This window comes from Hyperolius riggenbachi, chromosome 1 (assembly GCF_040937935.1).
Source record: "Hyperolius riggenbachi isolate aHypRig1 chromosome 1, aHypRig1.pri, whole genome shotgun sequence".
Lineage (NCBI taxonomy): Eukaryota > Metazoa > Chordata > Amphibia > Anura > Hyperoliidae > Hyperolius > Hyperolius riggenbachi.
In genome coordinates, this window is record NC_090646.1 from 612,782,763 (window position 1) to 612,804,492 (window position 21,730).

Sequence of the window (21,730 nt, forward strand, 5' to 3'; positions counted from 1 at the left end):
GAATGGAAGGAGCGCTGAAAGGTGAAAATTGCTCTGGTGGTCAGGGGGTAAAACCCCTTAGTTGGGAAGTGGTTAAACTGTGAAGAACTGGCATAGGCATGTCCATTCTTTAACCTGCACGTTGCATTTTGGACCTGCAGTAACACGCTGTACTTGCCGCTTTTGATAGCATGTTATGATTTGAGCTTTGTAGTTATCTGTTACTACATTTAATCCAAAAATATCCCTTAGGTTTTGATTTGTTATGCTTATGTTTGCCAATGTTAACTTGAAAAAAATGTATTTAAAGTCGAAAGAGTATCTTTATATACTGTAACAAGCTCTGTAATCTTTTAAAATATACATTTGTAATAAAGCATCCAAATGTCCATATTATTTCATTGGCCCATATGCAATTCACTTTTTCTCCTGAGTTTACTCCTAGGTGATAATTTCCCATCTTGTCAATAAGATGCCTTTTAAACCACCAACAAGCAAGAAAAGACTCAAAATAATTTTTATCGTGCCTTTTTTACCTTCTTTCTGATATTTTTTCAGTTACAAAGCGCTGAAAGATATTTTAAAGTGGACCTGAACTCTTGCACAGGACTGAAGAAATACATAGAGGAATGCACCCTGTATGTATAGAGAGTTTAGTCTGTCTCATCCCCCCTCATTTGTGTCTAATCACACGTTGTAATCTGATTTGTCCCATGTGTCACATGACTGCCTACGGCAGAGATGGCAGATAAGGCCATTTGAAAGCACAGGCTGTAAACAATATGTCTGCCTCCATGAATCAGGAGGTAGAAACTGTGCAGATTTATTGCAGGATTTGTATCAGCTGTAACAAAGACATGTTTTTTGTTTAACTGCCTGCTGACCGCATCACGCCGACGGGCGTGGCAGCGGCGGCAGCCCCAGGACCGCCTAACGCTGATCGGTGTAAAGTCCTGGGGCGGCAGTTTGCAGGAGATCGCGGGCAGGCTGCGCACGCATCTCCTGTTGGTAGGCGGAGCAAAACCGCTGTCTTTCTTCTAAGTACAGCGCAGCGATCTGCAGCAGCACTGTACTGGGGACAGCCGTGTGACACGGCTGTCACCTCCTGACTGTCGACGGTGATCGGCTGTCATAGGCTGAAGCCTATGACAGCTGATCACAGGGATTGGCTGGCGGGGGGAGGGAGGGTATTGTAAAATAAATAAATAAATAAAATAAGTAAATTGAATAAAAAAAATTATAAATATTTACAAAAAAACAAACACTGGGGAGCGATCAGACCCCACCAACAGAGAGCTCTGTTGGTGGGGGGAAAAGGGGGGGGGGAAATGGTCTGTTGTGCGGCCCTTCAGCTTGGCCTTAAAGCTGCAGTGGCCAATTACACAAAAAATAGCCTGGTCTTTAGGGGGGGGGGGGTAGCACTGTGGTCCTCATGAGGTTAAAGGTTATTATGCTGTTGCGTATCTTTTAGAGCAGAGAGGACGTTCTGAGTTCAGGTCCGCTTTAAGGAGAGCATGAAAAATGATCTCCTAGGAGAAAACTTAGGAGAAAAGGGTAATTGCATATGGACCTTTGGGTCTCTGATCACATCTCATTTAAACGCAAATTAAATAATGCCATCTAGGTGGAGGGCTGTACATGTTGCCAGCAGGCATCTTCTGCATCTCTGAAGTCTAGGAATGAGGATTTCAGGCACAACACCAGCAGTGTGGAGCAAACAACAGCAATTCCCTCTAACTTATGGCTGGATGGATGCCTTAAAAACAGCTATTATCATCTCAGTGCAGCGACATCGAGCAGAAACGCAAAAGGAAGGGGCGGCTCTGAACTTTGGAGGGTAAGGAGGAAGAAAAATGGAGTTTGCCCGCGCTTGGACAAGATGATCCCGCAGTCCAGAGGAGCCCAAATTTCCAATTGTAGCCACTAATCACAGCTATTAACATGGGCAGTGGGCACCTATGACGGTGCAAAAACTTCATCGGCGGCAACTATTAGTAGCCGCACTTTGGGTTAGGGCATTGATTTGGGGGTTGGTTAGGGTTATGCATCGATTGGGGGGTCAGCTAGATTTAAAGAGAAACTCCGACCAAGAATTAAACTTTATCCCACTCTGTAGCTGATACCCTCTTTCACATGATAAATCTATTCCTTTTCACAAACAGACCAACAGGGGGCTCTGTATGGCTGATACTGTGGTGAAACCCCTCCCACAAGAAACAAGAAAAGTATGAACTCTTGGCAGTTTCCTGTCTGGGAACCTTGCTGCATTGTGGGAAATAGCTGTTTACAGCTGTTTCCAACTGCCCAGAAAAGAATGCAGCAGCTACATCACCTGCCATCAGTAAAAATGTCACCATGTAATAAATGTCAGAATGTAAATCAGGGATTTAAAAGATTTTACAATGGGCAAACACTGACTAAATCACTTATACATAATTATTGTAAAATTGAAGCACTTTTTTTTATTACATTATTGTCACTGGAGTTCCTCTTTAAGCATTAATTGGTGGGAGGGAGGGGTTCAATTAGATTTAAGCATTGGTGGTGGTGGTGGTGGTGGGGGGGGGGGGGGGGGTCAGTTATAGTTAGGCATTGTTTGGGGGGGTTAGTTAGGGCTAGGCATCAGTTGGGGGGTTGGTTGGGGTTGGACGTCAATACAGGGAGGGTTCAAGTGAGAATTGAGTCAGGTATGGGGAGAGTAAAGTATCAGTAAAAAGTACCAATATTTTACTATCTTTTACTATCATAACTACACATCCTACTATCGGCTTTATGCGGTGCCCAAATGATTGCATCATCCTTTTTACATGAATGCTCGTTGGATGTTAGGGGCCATCGTACACACACTAAATTCTTGACAGAGGTGGCCCCGACCTGTCGCCTCAGCCGATTACCTTCTATTCTAGAGTGTGAGCAAGACTTCAGCTCAGCTGACAAACACAAGTTATTTTCTCTAATGAAAAAACAATAGAGACCATGTCATAACCACGTCGGCAGGTAATGATGAGAAGGTATATTGTAGGCCGTCACCCATACATTGTAACCAACAGAATGGACATATTAGCCCTACCTAAACCGCCGCATCCCCGCGGCTGTAATATATCTAAATCCCCCCTAACTCCCCCTCCCTCTCCCCTGCAAAATCCACGACTTTTGTGGTCGTGGATTTTGCTGCCCTCTACTCTTCCGTGTGAGGCAGAGCTATGAGCTGCAGCCCTGCCTCACAGGCATCTGTCAGCGGCGGATCTCCGCCTCTCCCCCACCCCTCTCAGTGAAGGAAGACTAAGAGGGGCGGGGAGAGGCGGAGATACACGCTGACAGACGCGTGTGAGGCAGAGCTGCGGATTTTGTAATAAAAAACTGATTTTTTTAGAGACTTCAGAGTCTCTTTAAAATGCCTTTTATTTTGTGTACTTTAGAAATCAGAGTAAAGATGCTCATTAATGATCCAATTTTCCGAACGATTGTCCGTACGATCATTCAGGCGGGGGGGAAATGATAAACAGTAATAATCCAATCAGACTAAAATAATTGTTTAGAAATTCAGACCAACGGTGCGATTGGTCAATCAGCACTATTAATGGCACATGATCCAATTGATGGTATGTGCGATAGTTTGGGAGATTGTACCAGTAATGGGCACCTTAAAGGGAACCTGAAGTGAGAGAGATATGGAGGCTGACATTTTTCCTTTTAAATAATGCACATTGCCTGGCTGATCCTCTGCCCTCTAATAATTTAATCCATAGACCCTGAACAAGCATGCAGATCAGATGTTTGACAAAAATCTGACAATATTAGCTGCATGCTTGTTCCATGTGTGTGATTCAGACACTACTGACCAGAAAGATCAGCTGGATGCCAGGCCACTGCTATTGTTTAAAAGGAAATAAACATGGCAGCTTCCATGGGTCTCACACCTCAGGTTCCTTTTAACCTCCTTGGCGGTAATCCCGAGCTAGGGTCAGAGCGGAAAACCGCAGGTAAGAGCGGTAATCCTGACCTCTGCTCTGGGTATCCGGCGGAGGCTCTATGCAGAGTATAGCGCAGGGGCAAATCCAGGATTTCCAAGGGGGGGGTTCCTGAAAGCGGTGTGTGGGCGTGGCCAAAACATGGTGTGGGTGGAGCCAAATACTAGCAGTTTCTAGGCTAAATTGCACCCAGGGTGAGGGCGTAAAATGCGCCCCCAACGTTTAGACAGGTATAGGTGCCCGCAGTATAGGTAGCCAGCTATAGGTCCCCCCCCCCAGTATAGGTAGCCCATATAGTTGCCCCCAGTATAGGTTAGATAGGTATATGCCCCCAGTATAGGTTAGATAGGTATATGCCCCCCAGTATAGGTTAGATAGGTATATGCCCCCCAGTATAGGTTAGATAGGTATATGCCCCCCAGTATAGGTTAGATAGGTATATGCCCCCCAGTATAGGTTACATAGGTATATGCCCCCCAGTATTGATTAGACAGGTATATGCCCCCCAGTATAGGTTAGATAGGTATATGCCCCCAGTATAGGTTAGATAGGTATATGCCCCCCAGTATAGGTTAGATAGGTATATGCCCCCAGTATAGACTAGATAGGTGGAGGAAGGTGCCCCTGTGTGGGGAGAAGATTGCCCTGGGAAGAGAAGAGAGAAAAAAATTGTGGCGGCGCCAATAAGGGATGCGGGAGCCGGCTTTATTCCTCGCTCCCTCCCTCCCTCTGAATTCCCCTCACCTGCGGTGATTGTGTGCCCGGCTCCCCCATGAGTGTGTGCGCAGCGGAGCGGTAGGTCCTCTTACCGCAGATCAGGCGCATCGGCAACTGGAGTCTCCTGCTTCCTGTGTACCATGACGTCACAGGAAGCATAGAGACTAGTTGCCGGTGCGCCTGATCTGCGGTAAGAGGACCTACCGCTCCGCTGCGCACACACTCATGGGGGAGCCGGGCACACAATCACCGCAGGTGAGGGGAATTCAGAGGGAGGGAGGGAGCGAGGAATAAAGCCGGCTCCCGCATCCCTGGGCCCCTCGCTCTAGTCAGAGTCCTTCTCGCCGCACACAGATATGAGCAGGCGGCAGCTGTGCATCTGTGGCTGCCGCTGCTAAGATTTAGAGGGAGACTTCCGGTCTTGGTGCAGGGGGGTGTTCTGTACACCCGGAACAACCCCTTCCGTGCGCTTCTGTAGCGTGCAGCGGGCGGTTCTACATATCTCCCAGGGATCCCGACGTCTGCCGCCATTCTTCTTCCTTTCCTCCAGGGCTCTGCTTCCTGCTGGTGAGATCGCCGGCTGTCATCATGACGACAGCCGGCAATTTCACTTTAGAGTTGCAGCGCCACCCGGAGGATGGAGGCATAACTGCAGCACTGGAGCCAGAGAGGTGAGTGATTGCTGGGCTGCTGCAGATCTCCCTGGCTGGCAGCATGATTTTTTTCCAGGTTGTAGGGTCTGAAAGGGCACAAAAAATTGCACCGCTTTTAGACCCTAAAATCCAGAAAGAATCATACCACCAAGGGAGTTAACAAGCACCTTCTTATGCCTATAGCAGCAATGCTTTTTCTTTTCATTTCTGTATATGATAATTAAAGGACAACTGAAGTGAAAGGGATAGGGAGGCTGCAATATCTATATTTATTTCCTGCAAAGTAATACCAAATGCCTGGCAGCCCTGCTGATCTATTTGGCTGCAGTAGTGTCTGAATAACACCAGAAACAAGCATGCAGCTAATCTTGTCAGATCTGACATTATTTATATGATTAAATACAACTAAGTGGGACTTTAAAGGGGTATTTATATCAATGTGCCATTTTGGAGTGTTATGTTGTTTTATTGCTTCTCCTTTATAGTATACTATTTTTGTACTTTTAAACATTCCTTTGTCATGTGTGATGTTTTTGATAATTTGTTATATTTGTCAATAAATGATTGTAACTACCATTCGAGGAACTGTCTTCGGCATTCTCCAATTAACCCCTCGTTTTTCAAAATGGTACATTGATAAATACCCCTTTAAAGTCCCGCTAAGCCGTATTTAATCAGATTGTGAGCCCCTCTGAGGGACAGTCAGTGACAAGACTATATACTCTGTGTCACAGGAGCCCTCAGTGGCTGACCGCACTTAGCCTTCTAAACGGTGCCAGCGCACAGATCGTGCGAACTCTGGTCGCAGTCAATGCGCAGGAACCGCTAAGAATTAGCCGCAGACAACTCAGAAGGGAGCCTGTGAGACACGGGTGATTACAACTCACACACTAGTTCATGGGATCTGCCACCACCTCTGTTTCCTGAGACAGAGGAACTCACTAACTGACTAGTCCTGCGAATAAAACGGTTAACACACGATATTCTGTCTAGCCAACAACAACAAACAGTAGCGTATCTTCAGAGACCCGGGATCATTTCTGTGTGTGCTGATAAGCAGGGTAGCGGAAAGTGAATGACTTGGAGAAAGTCGTTTATTCACGCAATATAAATAATTAATATATACAGACAATTATGAAAATCAACAATTATGAAAACAGCAATAGCCAGTATGAAAAATAAAAGAAGGGAGAAAAAATACTTAGTTCCTGGAAAGATGTCCTTATTGTGGGAAGAATCATAAAGTCCTTGGTTTCAAAGTCCAGAGTTCAGAGTTCAGACCAGGTGGATGCCAGCATATCCTCAAGCTGGCATCTGATGAGTGCAAGATGTTTCAGTGTGGAGGACACTGAGTTTTAGTCCTCAGCCATTCTTATGCCCCTGCTTCAGTAGGAGGGAGTGAGGGCGGGGAGCTATACACCTCCTTCAAAGATGAGCCCTCCTCTTGTACTGGGGCTAGAAATCATATCTACCCATATATGGGCTCTATCTCACAGAACCGTACAGGTCAGGGCAGATTTACTAATATTTCCAGATCTGCCTCGATGTACCCAGCAGTCTGATACCAAACATGAGGGGTGGGACCCCTGTGGTACCATTAGGGCACTGTTGGACTGCCTAACGGGCAGTCTTTACCTCAGAAGGTTCTGAAATGTGCTCAGAACCAACGCCAGGCAGGGCCCTACCTGCTCTGTTAGTTTGGAGGGTCTGCCAGCCTGGCAACACAGAAAATATGATACATATAGCCATTTATGGAATATGAGAGACCCCTGGGATTTATACCAGGTCATTCCCAGGCAAAGGTTCTTTGAAGTTGGCAGCAGCAAGCCACATGTCGGCTCCCTGCTGGGAAAAGGAGTCGGAGTGTCTGAGTTCCCTCACTCTAAATTTGGTTCTGTCATGGTGTTTGTCACCTTATACCTGATGGATGGGCCATCAGCACAGCTTGAAGCCAGGGACTCTCTGGGCCCAGGCTCATTAGCATATCAAAAGAGCCATCCTGCAGTTAAGGTGATGCTATTCCTCTGCTAAGAAAGGACTGCAGACCTCCTACACAATAAATCCAGATTCTATCGATTTGAAGCGCAATCGACGCAGAGAATCGAGTGCGATCGCTTTTCTTCACGGGCGGTTCCAGGACGCGCCTGCGTCCCCGCAATCGTCCGTGACAGCCCCCCCCCTTGTCAGTGGCTTAGCCACTCATCCGCAAGATGTGTGGCGGCGCCGCTAACCTGGCTGACGGGCCTCGAGTTGCCGGTACGGCGGGAAAACCTATTGGAGCCTGTGGCTCGGTTCCCCTGGACCGGTCGCGGTCTGCTACCCTCAGGGTTGACCCAACATGGACCGTTCTGGACAGGGCGTTTGCGCCACTGCAGTCGGACGTGGTGTCTGCCGGGACTGCGGACAACGGGCAGTGGGTTGGTTAGGTCAACAGCCAGCCCACGCAGGGTTCCCCTGCTGAGTGGCTGTGGACCTAAGGGAACCCCGCGGGAATCCCTGGACCTTCCCAGCTCCTGACAGACGGCACATGCCCTGCAGTAGTTGGCTACATCCCTGTTCATCCGGGGCCAATAAAACTGTTTCCGAATACCGGCGAGTGTCTTGCGGACACCCGAGTGCCCGGTCAGAGGATTACCATGTGCGGATTTCAGCACATGTCCCCTAAACGCACTCGGGACCACAAGCCACTTGGTATCCGCGTGGGATCTACCTGTAGGGGGCTGTACAGACTCACTGTACAGTCTCCCACCTTCCCAGTACACCTTGAAAGCGGCCCCGTCTGCGAGGGGCTCAGCGGCTTGCTGCATGAGCACCTCCAGGCTTGGGTCACTTTGTAGTGCGGCTGAGAATACGGCGCTGTCAGTTTCAGCCAACTGGCTCATGTCACACGAGGCCAGCGGCTGAAAGGTCTCATCCCTGCGGTCAGAGGAGGGGGAGGAGGCCGGAACCCCCTCCACCTGTCCTGAGCTCGGGTTCTGAGCAGTGCAGCTGCGCGGTACTGCTAGCACCGGTACACTGTCAGAATGGCACAGACGGACATTACTCAAATCATCATTGCATGCAGTAATGACATTGACAGGTATAGACATTTTTTCATTACAGACAGGTTGTACAGAAAACTCAGGTACAGTTACAGCATCATCACAACAGACAGTCTGTACATCAAACTCAGGTGCCTTTGAAGCAGGCACTATTGAACCTGGTACCCTTGAACTGGGCACATTCAACCCACCTCCCCCTGGTGCTCCCCCAAGTGTATAAAGTACCTGGTGGTGGGTGGAGAGTCCGTCTCCTTCCGTGAGCGACAAGGCGGTCGTGGCAGGTTCATAGTAGGACACAAGCTTGCCCAAATCAGTCCCTAGCAACACAGGGACAGGGAGATCCTTCATAACCCCAACAACCCTTTCTTGGACCCCTCCCACTCCCCAATCCAGCTTCACTCTGGCGTGGGCTATGTGAAAAAGGGTGCCTTCTACTCCAGTAAGGGCAAGGGATCGGCTGGAGCTGATGCTCTCCTTTGGCACAAGGTGTGAGTCAACTAACGTGATGTCAGCTCCGGTGTCTCGGAATCCGGTGACAACTTTGCCGTTCACTCTAACAAGTTGCTGCTGGTCGGTTCGGTCGCGGATTTCCTTTCCGCGGGCAAACAGGACAAAATCGGATGATCCAGGCTGTGGTTCGCTGGCGGGTTGCCTCTGCTGTGGGTGAGGTGCAGGTGATGCAGATGATCCAGGTGCTGGTGGTGTCTGTCTCCGCTCCGGACAGTCGAATTTCATGTGTCCGGGCTGGCGGCAGTAGTGACAGGTGACCTCTCCAGGCGCTGCAGGCCTGGGTGCAGCAGCTGCGCTGGGTGGCCTCTGTGGCGGACGGCTCACAGGGGCAGGAGGGTCTGCCGAGGTATTGGGCTGACCTCCTCTCCAGCTGGATGGGACAGTTCTGCGTGTATCAGCCACCCGGGTAGTTGCAAAAGTCTCAGCAAGGTCTGCAGCGACAGTGGCTGAAGCCGGCCTGCGTTCTAACACAAACTGTCGTACATCAGCAGGGCAAATGTTCAGAAATTGTTCGAGGACTATCAAGTCCTCCAGGACGCCATAAGACCCTTTGGTGAGGCCTAGAGTCCACTGACGGAGTGTGGTGAGCAAGCTGCTGACCACATCTCGGTACGAATCAGACGACTTTTTCTGCCAGGCCCTGAACTTTTTGCGATAGGCTTCTGGCGTCAGCTGGTACTTAGTAATGATAGCGTCTTTTATAGCAGCATAATCATTATCCTTCTCCGCAGGCAATTCTGCGAAGGCATCAAGCGCTTTGTAGCGCAGCAAAGGTGTCAGATGTCTGGCCCACTGGTCTTGGGACAGACGATACTGACGGCATGCTTTTTCAAAAGACCGCAAAAACAAGTCAATGTCTGTGTCTTTTTCAATATTAGCAAATTTAAACTTTGCACTTACGGGTGGTGCAGCTCCTTCAGCAGGGAGACTGGGCGGTGAACTCCGGCTGGCCTGTTGCACTTTTGCCATGTTTAGCTCATGCTGTCGTTGGCGCTCCCGTTCTCGCTCAGCGGCATCCCTCTCCGCGTGGCGTTCTGCAGCAGCGGCTTGCCGCTCCCGTTCCTCTCGTTTTTGCTCCGCCATGTACTGCAGGTACTTGTCCAGGTCAGTCTCCATCAGCTTTTGTAATGCCTGCTGCATTACCGGGTCAGCACCCATGGACAGTCCAGTACTGGCCGGTTCCAGGCGAGTACTTTCAGAAACTCTGGGGTTGGGGTCCACACTGACATTCTCTGGCGTAACTGTTGCAACAGGGCCCGCAGGATGCTCAACCTCTGTACGCCTAAGATCTTCAGCCTCTGGTTCCCCTTGATTGTCAGATGGGCTGGTATCCACCTCAGCGGACACTCCCGGCTCCCGCAGTTGCTGGGCATCCCATCTGGACAAGTCTGCTATCAGGTCCCGTTTTGTCTTGCGGAGGATGCCAATGCCCCTCTCTTCGCAAAGATTTTCCAGGTCTGCTAGGCACATGTTCTGGTAGTTCCCGGACATTTCCATGCCAAATAAAATAAAACTTTGGGGAGGGGTACTGGCTACACAGTCTCTCTGTATATATAAAAAATATATTGCCTTCCAGCTTCACCAACGAATTAGTTCGTTTCTCGATAGCGCTAGCGCTATCGCAGATACTTTCAGCACAACACAGGTCCAACCGCTGCCTAACACTGTCACAGGAGCCCTCAGTGGCTGACCGCACTTAGCCTTCTAAACGGTGCCAGCGCACAGATCGTGCGAACTCTGGTCGCAGTCAATGCGCAGGAACCGCTAAGAATTAGCCGCAGACAACTCAGAAGGGAGCCTGTGAGACACGGGTGATTACAACTCACACACTAGTTCATGGGATCTGCCACCACCTCTGTTTCCTGAGACAGAGGAACTCACTAACTGACTAGTCCTGCGAATAAAACGGTTAACACACGATATTCTGTCTAGCCAACAACAACAAACAGTAGCGTATCTTCAGAGACCCGGGATCATTTCTGTGTGTGCTGATAAGCAGGGTAGCGGAAAGTGAATGACTTGGAGAAAGTCGTTTATTCACGCAATATAAATAATTAATATATACAGACAATTATGAAAATCAACAATTATGAAAACAGCAATAGCCAGTATGAAAAATAAAAGAAGGGAGAAAAAATACTTAGTTCCTGGAAAGATGTCCTTATTGTGGGAAGAATCATAAAGTCCTTGGTTTCAAAGTCCAGAGTTCAGAGTTCAGACCAGGTGGATGCCAGCATATCCTCAAGCTGGCATCTGATGAGTGCAAGATGTTTCAGTGTGGAGGACACTGAGTTTTAGTCCTCAGCCATTCTTATGCCCCTGCTTCAGTAGGAGGGAGTGAGGGCGGGGAGCTATACACCTCCTTCAAAGATGAGCCCTCCTCTTGTACTGGGGCTAGAAATCATATCTACCCATATATGGGCTCTATCTCACAGAACCGTACAGGTCAGGGCAGATTTACTAATATTTCCAGATCTGCCTCGATGTACCCAGCAGTCTGATACCAAACATGAGGGGTGGGACCCCTGTGGTACCATTAGGGCACTGTTGGACTGCCTAACGGGCAGTCTTTACCTCAGAAGGTTCTGAAATGTGCTCAGAACCAACGCCAGGCAGGGCCCTACCTGCTCTGTTAGTTTGGAGGGTCTGCCAGCCTGGCAACACAGAAAATATGATACATATAGCCATTTATGGAATATGAGAGACCCCTGGGATTTATACCAGGTCATTCCCAGGCAAAGGTTCTTTGAAGTTGGCAGCAGCAAGCCACATGTCGGCTCCCTGCTGGGAAAAGGAGTCGGAGTGTCTGAGTTCCCTCACTCTAAATTTGGTTCTGTCATGGTGTTTGTCACCTTATACCTGATGGATGGGCCATCAGCACAGCTTGAAGCCAGGGACTCTCTGGGCCCAGGCTCATTAGCATATCAAAAGAGCCATCCTGCAGTTAAGGTGATGCTATTCCTCTGCTAAGAAAGGACTGCAGACCTCCTACACAATAAATCCAGATTCTATCGATTTGAAGCGCAATCGACGCAGAGAATCGAGTGCGATCGCTTTTCTTCACGGGCGGTTCCAGGACGCGCCTGCGTCCCCGCAATCGTCCGTGACACTCTGTACAGCGCTGCATAATATGTCGGCACTAAATAATATACTAAAATAAATAAATAAATATGAATGTACATCGGGATGTGGGGATAACCTAAAAACTACTTTTTTGCATATCCATATAAATATCTTATTCCCCCTTAAAGAAAACCTGAACTGAACATTAAAAGTCAAAATTAACATACACAAGTCTTACTTACCTCCTGTGTAGTCTACTCCTCAATCTATTTCTCCTCTCCTGCGTCCCGTTTGTCCACTGTGATCAATGGAATTCTCCGTCCTCCCTTTTGAAAATGGCTATTACCCCATAACAGCTTCCTGGTCAGCACACTGTTAAACTGTAACATCGCCCACTTGAGCCATAGGGAAACATGGACACATCAGTTCTCCTCTCAGCTGTAACTGACAGCAACTGATATATAACTGACAGCAACTGATATATTTCAATTCTGACAAAATGTTGTCAGAACTGGAAGGGATTATTGTCAGAAGAAAATGGTGAGCTTCTGAGAGGAACTGATGGCAAGGTAACTATGTAATGTTCATTTGAAGTTACCTCATGTGTTTATTTTAAATAATTTTACTCAGTACAGGTTCTCTTTAAAGAGGAACTCCAGTGAACATTTTAGTCTTGGCAGGGGATGTAGCTGCTGCATGGTTTTTGGCAGTTGGAAACAGCTGTAACAGCTATTTCCCACAATGCAACAAGGTTCACAGACAGGAAACTGCCAAAAAAGTACATACTTTTCTTGAGGGAGGGGTTTCACCACAATATCAGTCATACAGCGCCCCCTGATGGTCTGTTTGTGAAAAGGAATAGATTTCTTATGTAAAAGGGGGTATCAGCTACTGATTGGGATAAAGTTAAATTTTTGGTCGGAGATTCTCTTTAATAGGGCAGCATTTACATTAAAAAAGGGTCCTTGGTGGCTATGTTGATTCAGATCTGACAATCATGTCAGAAACACCTGATCTGCTGCATGCTTGTTCAGGCTCTATGGCTGAAAGTAGGTATTAGAGGCAGAGGATCAGCAGGGCTACCAGGCAACTGGTATTGCTTAAAAGGAAATACATGTTGCAGTCTCCATATCCCTCTCACTTCAGGTGTCCTTTAAGGCTGCTTTCACACTGTGGCAGGCAGAGGTACAGAGTATTGAGCTGTAGGACAATGAAAAGTGATGAGAAATGGAAGTATACACACAAAGGTCAAACACATAACGGTGACCGGATGTGCGGCTGGTGCAGGGATTTCACAGCGACACAACACACTGACAGCAGCGGATCATCAGCCGGGAAGCAGCTTCCAGAAGGGGCAGGGGAGGGGCAGCAGGAGACTCCCCAGCTGTCACTTCTGATGCTTCTTTAAATAGAATAAACCTTTCCATTGCCAGCGCAGGCTCTGGAATAAAAGGCAGTTTTACACTAGTGGAGATGGCAAACCGGGGTTTGTTCAGGGGATTTACAAGTGTCAGGCCTGACACCCCCCCCCCTCATATAACAGGTGCGGTGCCCCCATATCCCAGTGCATGCTTGTGGGGTACCTCTGTGCCAGCTCCTCCGCTTCTTCAGTGTTGAGGACAGGGTTGGCTTCCTCCAGACAGAAGGAGACATCTGAAGCTTTGTCACACTCAGGAGGACACAGGCTCTCCATTCTTCTCTTCTGTCTTTTACTTTGCTGGGGGGTGTTGTGTTCCCCTAGATCAGGCCGCCCCTGAACTCCCCGGAGAGACTGGTCTCATTGCAGCAGCAGCTTCTGCCACTGGCTTCTATTCCCCTGACTAAGGGGAGGCTTAAAATAGCCCCAGAGAGCAAACAGCCTGGAACATACATGCTTTCTCTCAGCACCCAGAACTGCTCAGCCTGCCCCCTCTGACTTCCTACTCTGGGTCCTAGGGCCTGCTGGCTAATTAGCTACATCACCTGCATACCAGGTCATCTGCTCTAAATACCGCCCACAGAGAGGTATACATATACCGCCCACAGAGCAGTATAGCTTGTAAACAATGCTAGTTGCCTGGCAGCCCTGTTGAACTTGTCTGAGTCTAAACCCTGGAACAAGCTCATAGCTTATCCAGTAAAACCTGAGTCAGGGTACCCGATCTGCAGCATGCTTGTTCAGGGTCTATGGCTAAAAGTATTAGAGACACAGGATCAGCAGGGCTGCCAGGCAAATGGTATTGTTTCAAAGGCAATAAATATGTCAGCCTCCATATCCCTCTCACTTCAGGATCCCTTTAAAGAACACCTGAGGTGAGAGGGATATGGAGGCTGCCATATTTAATTCCTTTTAAACAATACCAGTTACCTGGCTGTCCTGCTGATCTCTTTGCCATCAGTAGTGTCTGAATCACACACCTGAAACAAGTATGTGGCGAATCCAGACAGACCATTTAGAACACCTAATATGCATGCTTGTGTTGGAGATTTAACAACACTATTACCTTAAACTTCAGTATAGTAAAAGAGCCACAGGATGTCACTGTGTGTAAAATGCAATTGTGATCTTTATGGGATTGTTATCCACTCTGTATTCTCTGTGTTCTAAGCAAGCTGCATATCCTGGTGGTGGTGTATGAGATATCTCTGCATGTTTTTCTTCAGTAAAGAGTTCTATCTTGTCCTAATGGGTGTCTATCTGTGTGTACAGACCACTCTGCTCCAACAGCTTGTACAGGGTCTACAGTCCTGGCCAAAAGTTTTGAGACTGTCAAAAATATTAGTTTTCACAAAGTTTTCTGCTAAACTGCTTTTAGATCTTTGTTTCAGTTGTTTATGTGATGTACTGACATATAATTATAAGAACTTCATACGTTTCAAAGGCTTTTATTGACAATTACACGAGATTTATGCAAAGAGTCAGTATTTGCAGTGTTGGCCCTTCTTTTTCAGGACCTCTGCAATTCGACTGGGCATGTTCTCAATCAACTTCTGGGCCAAATCCTGACTGATAGTAACCCATTCTTTCATAATCTCTTCTTTGAGTTTCTCAGAATTAGTTGTTTTTTGTTTGTCCACCCGCCTCTTGAGGAATGACCACAAGTTCTCAATGGGATTAAGATGTGGGGAGTTTCCAGGCCATGGACCCAAAATGTCAACGTTTTGGTCCCCGAGCCATTTAGTTATCACTTTTGCCTTATGACACGGTGCTCCATCGTGCTGGAAAATGCATTGTTCTTCACCAAACTGTTGTTGGAAGAAGTTGCTGTTGGAGGGTGTTTTGGTACCATTCTTTATTCATGGCTGTGTTTTTTGGCAAAATTGTGAGTGAGCCCACTCATGAGAAGCAACCCCACACATGAATGGTCTCAGGATCCTGACAAGCCTTTTCCCAGATGCCCCAAACAATCGGAAAGGGGCTTCATCGGAGAATATGACTTTGCCCTAGTCCTCAGCAGTCCATTCACCATACTTTCTGCAAAAGATCAATCTGTCCCTGATGAATTTTTGGGAGAGAAGTGGCTTCTTTGCTGCCCTCCTTGACACCAGGCCATCTTCCAAAAGTCTTTGCCTCACTGTGCGTGCAGATGTGCTCACACCTGCCTGCTGCCATTCCTGAGCAACCTCTGCACTGGTTGCACTCCGATCCTGCAGCTGAATCCTCTTTAGGAGACGATCCTGGCTCTTGCTGGACTTTCTTGGACGCCCTGAAGCCTTCTTATTAACAAGAACTGAACATCTTTCCTTGAAGTATTATAAATTGTCGATTTAGGTGCAATCTTAGTAGCCACAATATCCTTGCCTGTGAAGCCATTTTTATGCAACGCAATGATGGTTGCATGCATTTCTTTGCTGGGCACCATGGTTAACAATGGAAGATCAATGATTTTAAGCATCACCCAGCTTTTAACATGTCAAGTCTGCCATTCTAACCCAATCAGCCTGACATAATGATCTCCAGCCTTGTGCTCGTCAACATTCTCACGTGAGTTAACAAGACGATTACTGAAATGATCTCAGCAGGTCCTTTGTTGACAGCAATGAAATGCAGTGGAAAGGTTTTTTCGGGATTCAGTTAATTTTCATGGCAAAGAAGGACTATGCAATTCATCTGAACACTCTTCATAACATTCTGGAGTATATGCAAATTGCTATTATAAATAAAACGTACGCACCAACTTTTCTAATTTCCAATATTTTTGACAGTCTCAAAACTTTTGGCGAGGGCTGTATGGCTAAAAGTATTAGAGGCAGAGGCTCTTCAGAACAGCCAGGCAATTTGCAATGTTTAAAGGGAGTCTGCAACGAGAAGTATATGGAGGCTGCCATATTGCTTTCCTTTTAAACAATTCCAGTTGCCTGGCAGCCCTGCTGGTCTATTTGGCTGCAGTAGTGTCTAAATCACATCGGAAACAAGCATCCAGCTAATCTTTTCAGATCTGACAGAAATGGCAAAAATACCTGATCTGCATATGCTTGTTTGCAGGCAGATGATCAGCAGGACAGCCAGGATTGCTGGTATTGCTTAAAAGGAAATAAATATGGCAGCCTCCATATACCTCTTACTACTAGTGTCCTTTAAAAGGAAATAAAATATGTCGTCAAACTCCATATTCCTCTTTATCGATGTTCGTGTCTAGGAGGACTCATGGTGAAGCATGTGATTTGTTTTTTTATCCAATTGCAAACCTATGATCACATCCTGCTTTAGCACATGATCCTGACTAGCAAATCACAGACTGACATATCTATCACCTGACCAAACTGATCACATGCTTCTCCTAGATATGCCCATCACCATTCCTCTCACCTCAGGTGTGCTTTAAAGTGTAACTGTCGGGCATAAATTCAAAAATCAATTCTTCATTTTTATCTGGTAAACAAGTAATAAGGATGCTAACCAGGCAATCCAAAAGTTAAAATCACTATTACTTTTCCTGTTGATAAATGATCATTCCTCAGTATCCCTGACTCTAATTTGGTACACACACAATTTGGGTGCACAAAAAGGAAGTTGCAGGGCATGCTGGGTTGTCCTTTTTTGCTTCTGTACTTCCCCTCAGACTTAACTAATGCAGCCTGATTGGCTGAAACCTCTTTCCTTCCCGTTTTCCCCTCCCACACCTCTGATCCTCTTTGATTGGCCAATATTTCTTATGCTGAGACAATGCACTATAGAAATATAGTGCAGGGCGGGCAAATCAGGCAGGGGAGAGTAAGGGAGGAAAGTACATCAGGATTGGCTTCAAACTAGCCACACTTAAAATGGGAAATGCTAAGGATTGTCTCTTTTTTTTACTATAGAAAAATTACTAAAATCAAAACGAGGACATTGCAATACATATGTTCTGTAAGTAAAGCAACAGGGGCGTAGCAATAGGGGGTACAGAGGTTGCGACCGAATCAGGGCCCTTGGGCTACTTTGAATAGTGGTAATCATTAACAATCTGTTCCCAATCCCCTCCTTGCACCTCTGACACTGTAGTTCCCATTGGCAGGTTTTGGCGCGCCGTATCAATTGTGGCGTACAGAGTGCTTGGGGGGCCCCAATGTAAAACTTGCATCGGGGCCTGTAGCTCCTTAGCTATGCCACTGTAGAGCAAGTATTTATTTAGTTATATATGTGTTTCTTTTTTCTGAGATAGTATGGCTGACAGCTCCTCTTTAATAAAGAACAAGTGACATCCATGCTAACCTAGAAATAAAAAAAACACATATATAAGTAGATAAATACTAGTTCTACTTTCATAACAGATGTATTGCACTGTCCACGTTATGATTCCTGTGAATTTTATAAAGAAAAAGCAGAGAATCCTATTCTTGGAAGTTTCCATCTTTGTCGCCTTTGACCTCCTGACATAATTTCCACCCTCACTTTTTTTCTCCGCTTACGGTACTAATTGTGTATACATGACCCGCCCTCCTCCCAGGGTCTCCAGACACTCCCACTGAGGTTTATACTAGGAAATGTCTTATGTCATTAGAAGGAGGGGGAACTAAAGGGAAGAGGAGGAATATAGTATAGATAAAAAGACCCCCAGCATGCAACTGTTTGGCAATGGCACTTAAAGGGCCAGTGCTCCTAAGGTACGTGATAACTCCAAACCATAACAGCAGAAAAAGTTTTGAAAGTTTTGAATGCAGGATTAGCATCTTTATCACTTAATACACTCAGGCTAGTTGCTGTTGAAATTTGATTTTTATGGTGACAATACCGCCTGAACTCTTGCACAGAATAGAAGCAAAACAGAAAGAAATACCCCTGTATGTATTTAGAGAGTTTACAAACTCAGCTGTGTCAGCTGACTGACATGGCAGAGCAGCTAATTGGTAAACACAAAATGTTAACAGTATGTCTGCTTTCATGAAAGTAGGAAGTAGAGTCACTGCAGATTTATTGCAGGATTTGCATCAGCTGCTACAAAGTAATGTTTTTCTTTGAAGGTTATTATGCTGTTGTGTATCTTTTAGAGCAGAGAGGATGTTCAGGTCTACTTTAAAATTTAAAGGGAACCTAAACTGAGAGGGATATGGATGTTTCCTTTTAAACAATACCAGTTGCAGGGCAGTCCTGCTGAGCTCTTTGGCCGCAGTAGTGGCTGAATCACACACCTGAAACAAGCATCCACTGAACACACTAAGGAATGAAGTAGGCACTCTAAAGGCGTTTTAAACTTGCGTTTATCAAAAAGTAGCAATACCAATGTTTCAGCGATCCCCCCTTCCTCAGGTGTAACAACCAACCCAGCACACAGAAACCATATGAACAGTAGTACAGACACCCTCAATTGGGAGACCCACCCACCCACTTGGTCGGCTGACCGTGTGACATCATTACCAATCCAGGTTAACCCTAAGGGTCCAAATTCCAATTGCCTTACAGGGGACTACTATTAAAGACAATCGACTGTCTTTGATGTTACCTAATTCTCTAATTCTTCACTGTTTACAGAAGCCACCTATTATTGTTATTGGGATGAGGGTTACCTAATACTGCCATCTGTTGGGGGGGCTAAAGTAAAAGAAGTTATTCTTACCTGGGGCTTCCTCCTCTGACCCCCCTGCAGTCTGTCTGCTCCCTTGTCATCCTCCCGGTCCTGGCTGCTTGCACTCCCAATCACGCTCCTATGGCCTGTACAGTTCATTAGGGCTATAACTGCACTTGCACAGATTGTTCTAAGCCATGGTAGCGCAATCGGGACTGTGCATGCGCGGTGACCCGCAACCTGGCTGGATCTCGGACTCCACATCAGTGCAACAGAAGGGAACCGACTAACACAGAGGGAACGGACTACATACTGTGTGTGTCTGTCTGTATCTACCTTAGGCCCCGTTCACACTTGCGTTTTTGGAAAAAACGGACCGGATGTCCGTTTGCATACGTTTTTCATCAGGTATGAATACGGCTGCGATCCGGATCCGTTTTTTTAAAGAGATAACACACTATATAATTTCCTGGGGTCTGGGAGGTCAGCAGAAGCGCAGGGGTCATTGTCGGAGAGAGCTTGACGTGTGCAGACCATCCTTGGGTACAGAGACTGCAGTTTGGACAAACAGGTGTTCGAGCCCCTTTACGTACAACTTGGCTATATCCTGCCACAGCTTTCTGCATAGCCTCACATTGCTGTGGTCTTTTTCCACCTTGTCCCACAGGGCAGGTATCTACTGCACCTGTAGAATCAGGTCCTCCGCTGTGTAGGGCCTCACCTCCACGTCCGACATACTGCCAAACAAACAGCTCCAGCACAAACTCACTTCTGCTCCACTCCAGAAATGCTGGGCCCATGTGTCCCCATCCAAAATGGCCGGTATTACCATAGAAAACGCATAGGAAGTGGGGTAGAACGTCCTGTTTTTATAGCCAGTGTGTTCTGTGCTTTCCGTTTCCTATTGGTTTCTATTGCCGGATGGTGCAGTCAGGCTCCGGTCCGGGTGCGTCGGCCGGATGATCCGGACCTAAAAAATAGAGTATGTTGGAAAAGTGTCCGGAGTCCGGATCTGGTCCGGCTCCGGTCCGTACGGAACGGACACGTGTGTACGGCCACATAGACTTTGCATTGCTATGCCGAACATCCGTTCCGTTTGTACAGCATACGGTCCGGATCCGGCCCGGCGAATCCGGACAGCGAACGCTAATGTGAACCAAGCCTTATACTGCTATCTGTGGGCAGCTGGGCACAAAGTCTACCTAAAACTGAACTATTCCTGCCTTCTTTATCAACTGAACTATTTCTTCCTGCTTTGCCAACTGAACTTACTCCTGCCAACTGTTCCAACTGAACTACTCCTTCCTTATGTATTGTACAAACTGAACTACTCCTGCCTCCAGTACCAATGTAAAGGACCACTGTCACAGAAATCTTAAAATGTAAAATATATGTAAACACATACAAATAAGAAGTACGTTTTGCCCAGAGTAAAATGAGCCATAAATTACGTTTCTCCTATGTTGCTGTCACTTTCAGTAAGTAGTTGAAATCTGACATTACCGACAGGTTTTGGACTAGCCCATCTCCTCATGGGGGATTCTCAATGTTAAATTTATTTTCAAAAGCACTTAGTGAATGGCAGTTGCTCTTTCTAACTGCTGGAAAAGTAAGCAGCGAACAGGGAGACTGTACAGCACCTTTATATAAATTATTTTCAAGGAGTGTCTTTATAAAGAATAAAAGCCATGCTGAGAATCTCCCATGAAGAGATTGACTAGCCGAAAACCTGTTGGTTCTGGGAAATTTCTATTACCTACTAAAGTGTAAATGACAGCAAGATGGGAGAATGGGAGCTTTTCACTGCCTACTGTAAGCGACAGCAATATAGGGGGAAAGTAATTCATAGTGCATGTTACTCTGGGACATTTTGCTGATAGAGGGTGGCTGAGTTTCAGTCTTCTATTGGTTTACGGGAGAGCAGGTGAGTTACTGCAGCTGACATCCCCCGATCCTTGCAGCTCCAAAGGTGACCACACACAATACAATAAAATGATCAGATTTTACGGCAATGCAATAAAAAGGATCAGCTGTCCCAAAAAAATCAAAAGCTTTTTTTTTTCATTTGAGCGAGAAATCAGATTGGATCACGTTTTTATTTTTTCAATATAAGTTGATGGAGAGTGGTGGAATTTTCTGATCAATATTTATACGAAATTGAATGGTGTAGGGTAAATTGACAATTGATAAATGTATACAACCAAGCAATTTTTTTTTTGAGTTTTCAGTCCATTGGTTTTTTTATATATATAATTGGGGAAATATTGAACACGTATGTGGTACATTGGTCAAATGTTTTAAATGTTACAATCAATCAGAAAAATGGATTGTAATCCTTGAATTGAAAAGAAATTAAAAAAATTGTATGTTGTATGACCACCTTAAAGAGGAACTCCAGTGAAAATAATGTAAAAAAATGGCTTAATTTTTACAATAATTGTGTATAAATGATTTAGTCAGTGTTTGCCCATTGTAAAATCTTACCTCTCCCTGATTTACATTCAGACATTTATCACATCATGACATTTTTACTGCTGGCAGTTGATGTCACTGGAAGTAGATGCTGCTTGCTTTTTTGGCAGTTGGAAACAGCTGTTATTTCCCACAATGCAACAAGGCTCCCACAGTGTGATGTCAGGACTTCAGAGCTGTGAGGCGCTGACATCACACTTTGGGAGGGGTTTCACCACAAAATCAACCATACAGAGCCCCCTGATGATCCGTTTGAGAAAAGGAATAGATTTCTCATGGGAAAGGGGGTATCAGCTACTGATTGTGATGAAGTTCAATTCTTGGTTACGGTTTCTCTTTGAGAGAGAGCTTTAACTACT

The 21,730-nt window shown here is 46.3% G+C and overlaps 1 protein-coding gene across 2 annotated transcripts in view; it reads right to left on the bottom strand.

The window, feature by feature from the left end:
* Nucleotides 1–21,730, bottom strand: part of CMYA5 (cardiomyopathy associated 5) — a 150,515-nt gene that overhangs the window by 126,153 nt on the left and 2,632 nt on the right. The window contains exon 1 of one of the 2 annotated variants that reach the window (XM_068250134.1): nt 13,518–13,765. The exons of the other annotated variant lie outside the window; for it this stretch is intronic. Within the exon in view, the coding sequence (XP_068106235.1) occupies nt 13,518–13,627 (110 nt within the window). The 5' untranslated portion in view covers nt 13,628–13,765. Of the gene's footprint in view, nt 1–13,517; nt 13,766–21,730 lie in introns of those variants that run through there. 2 annotated transcript variants of the gene reach the window in all.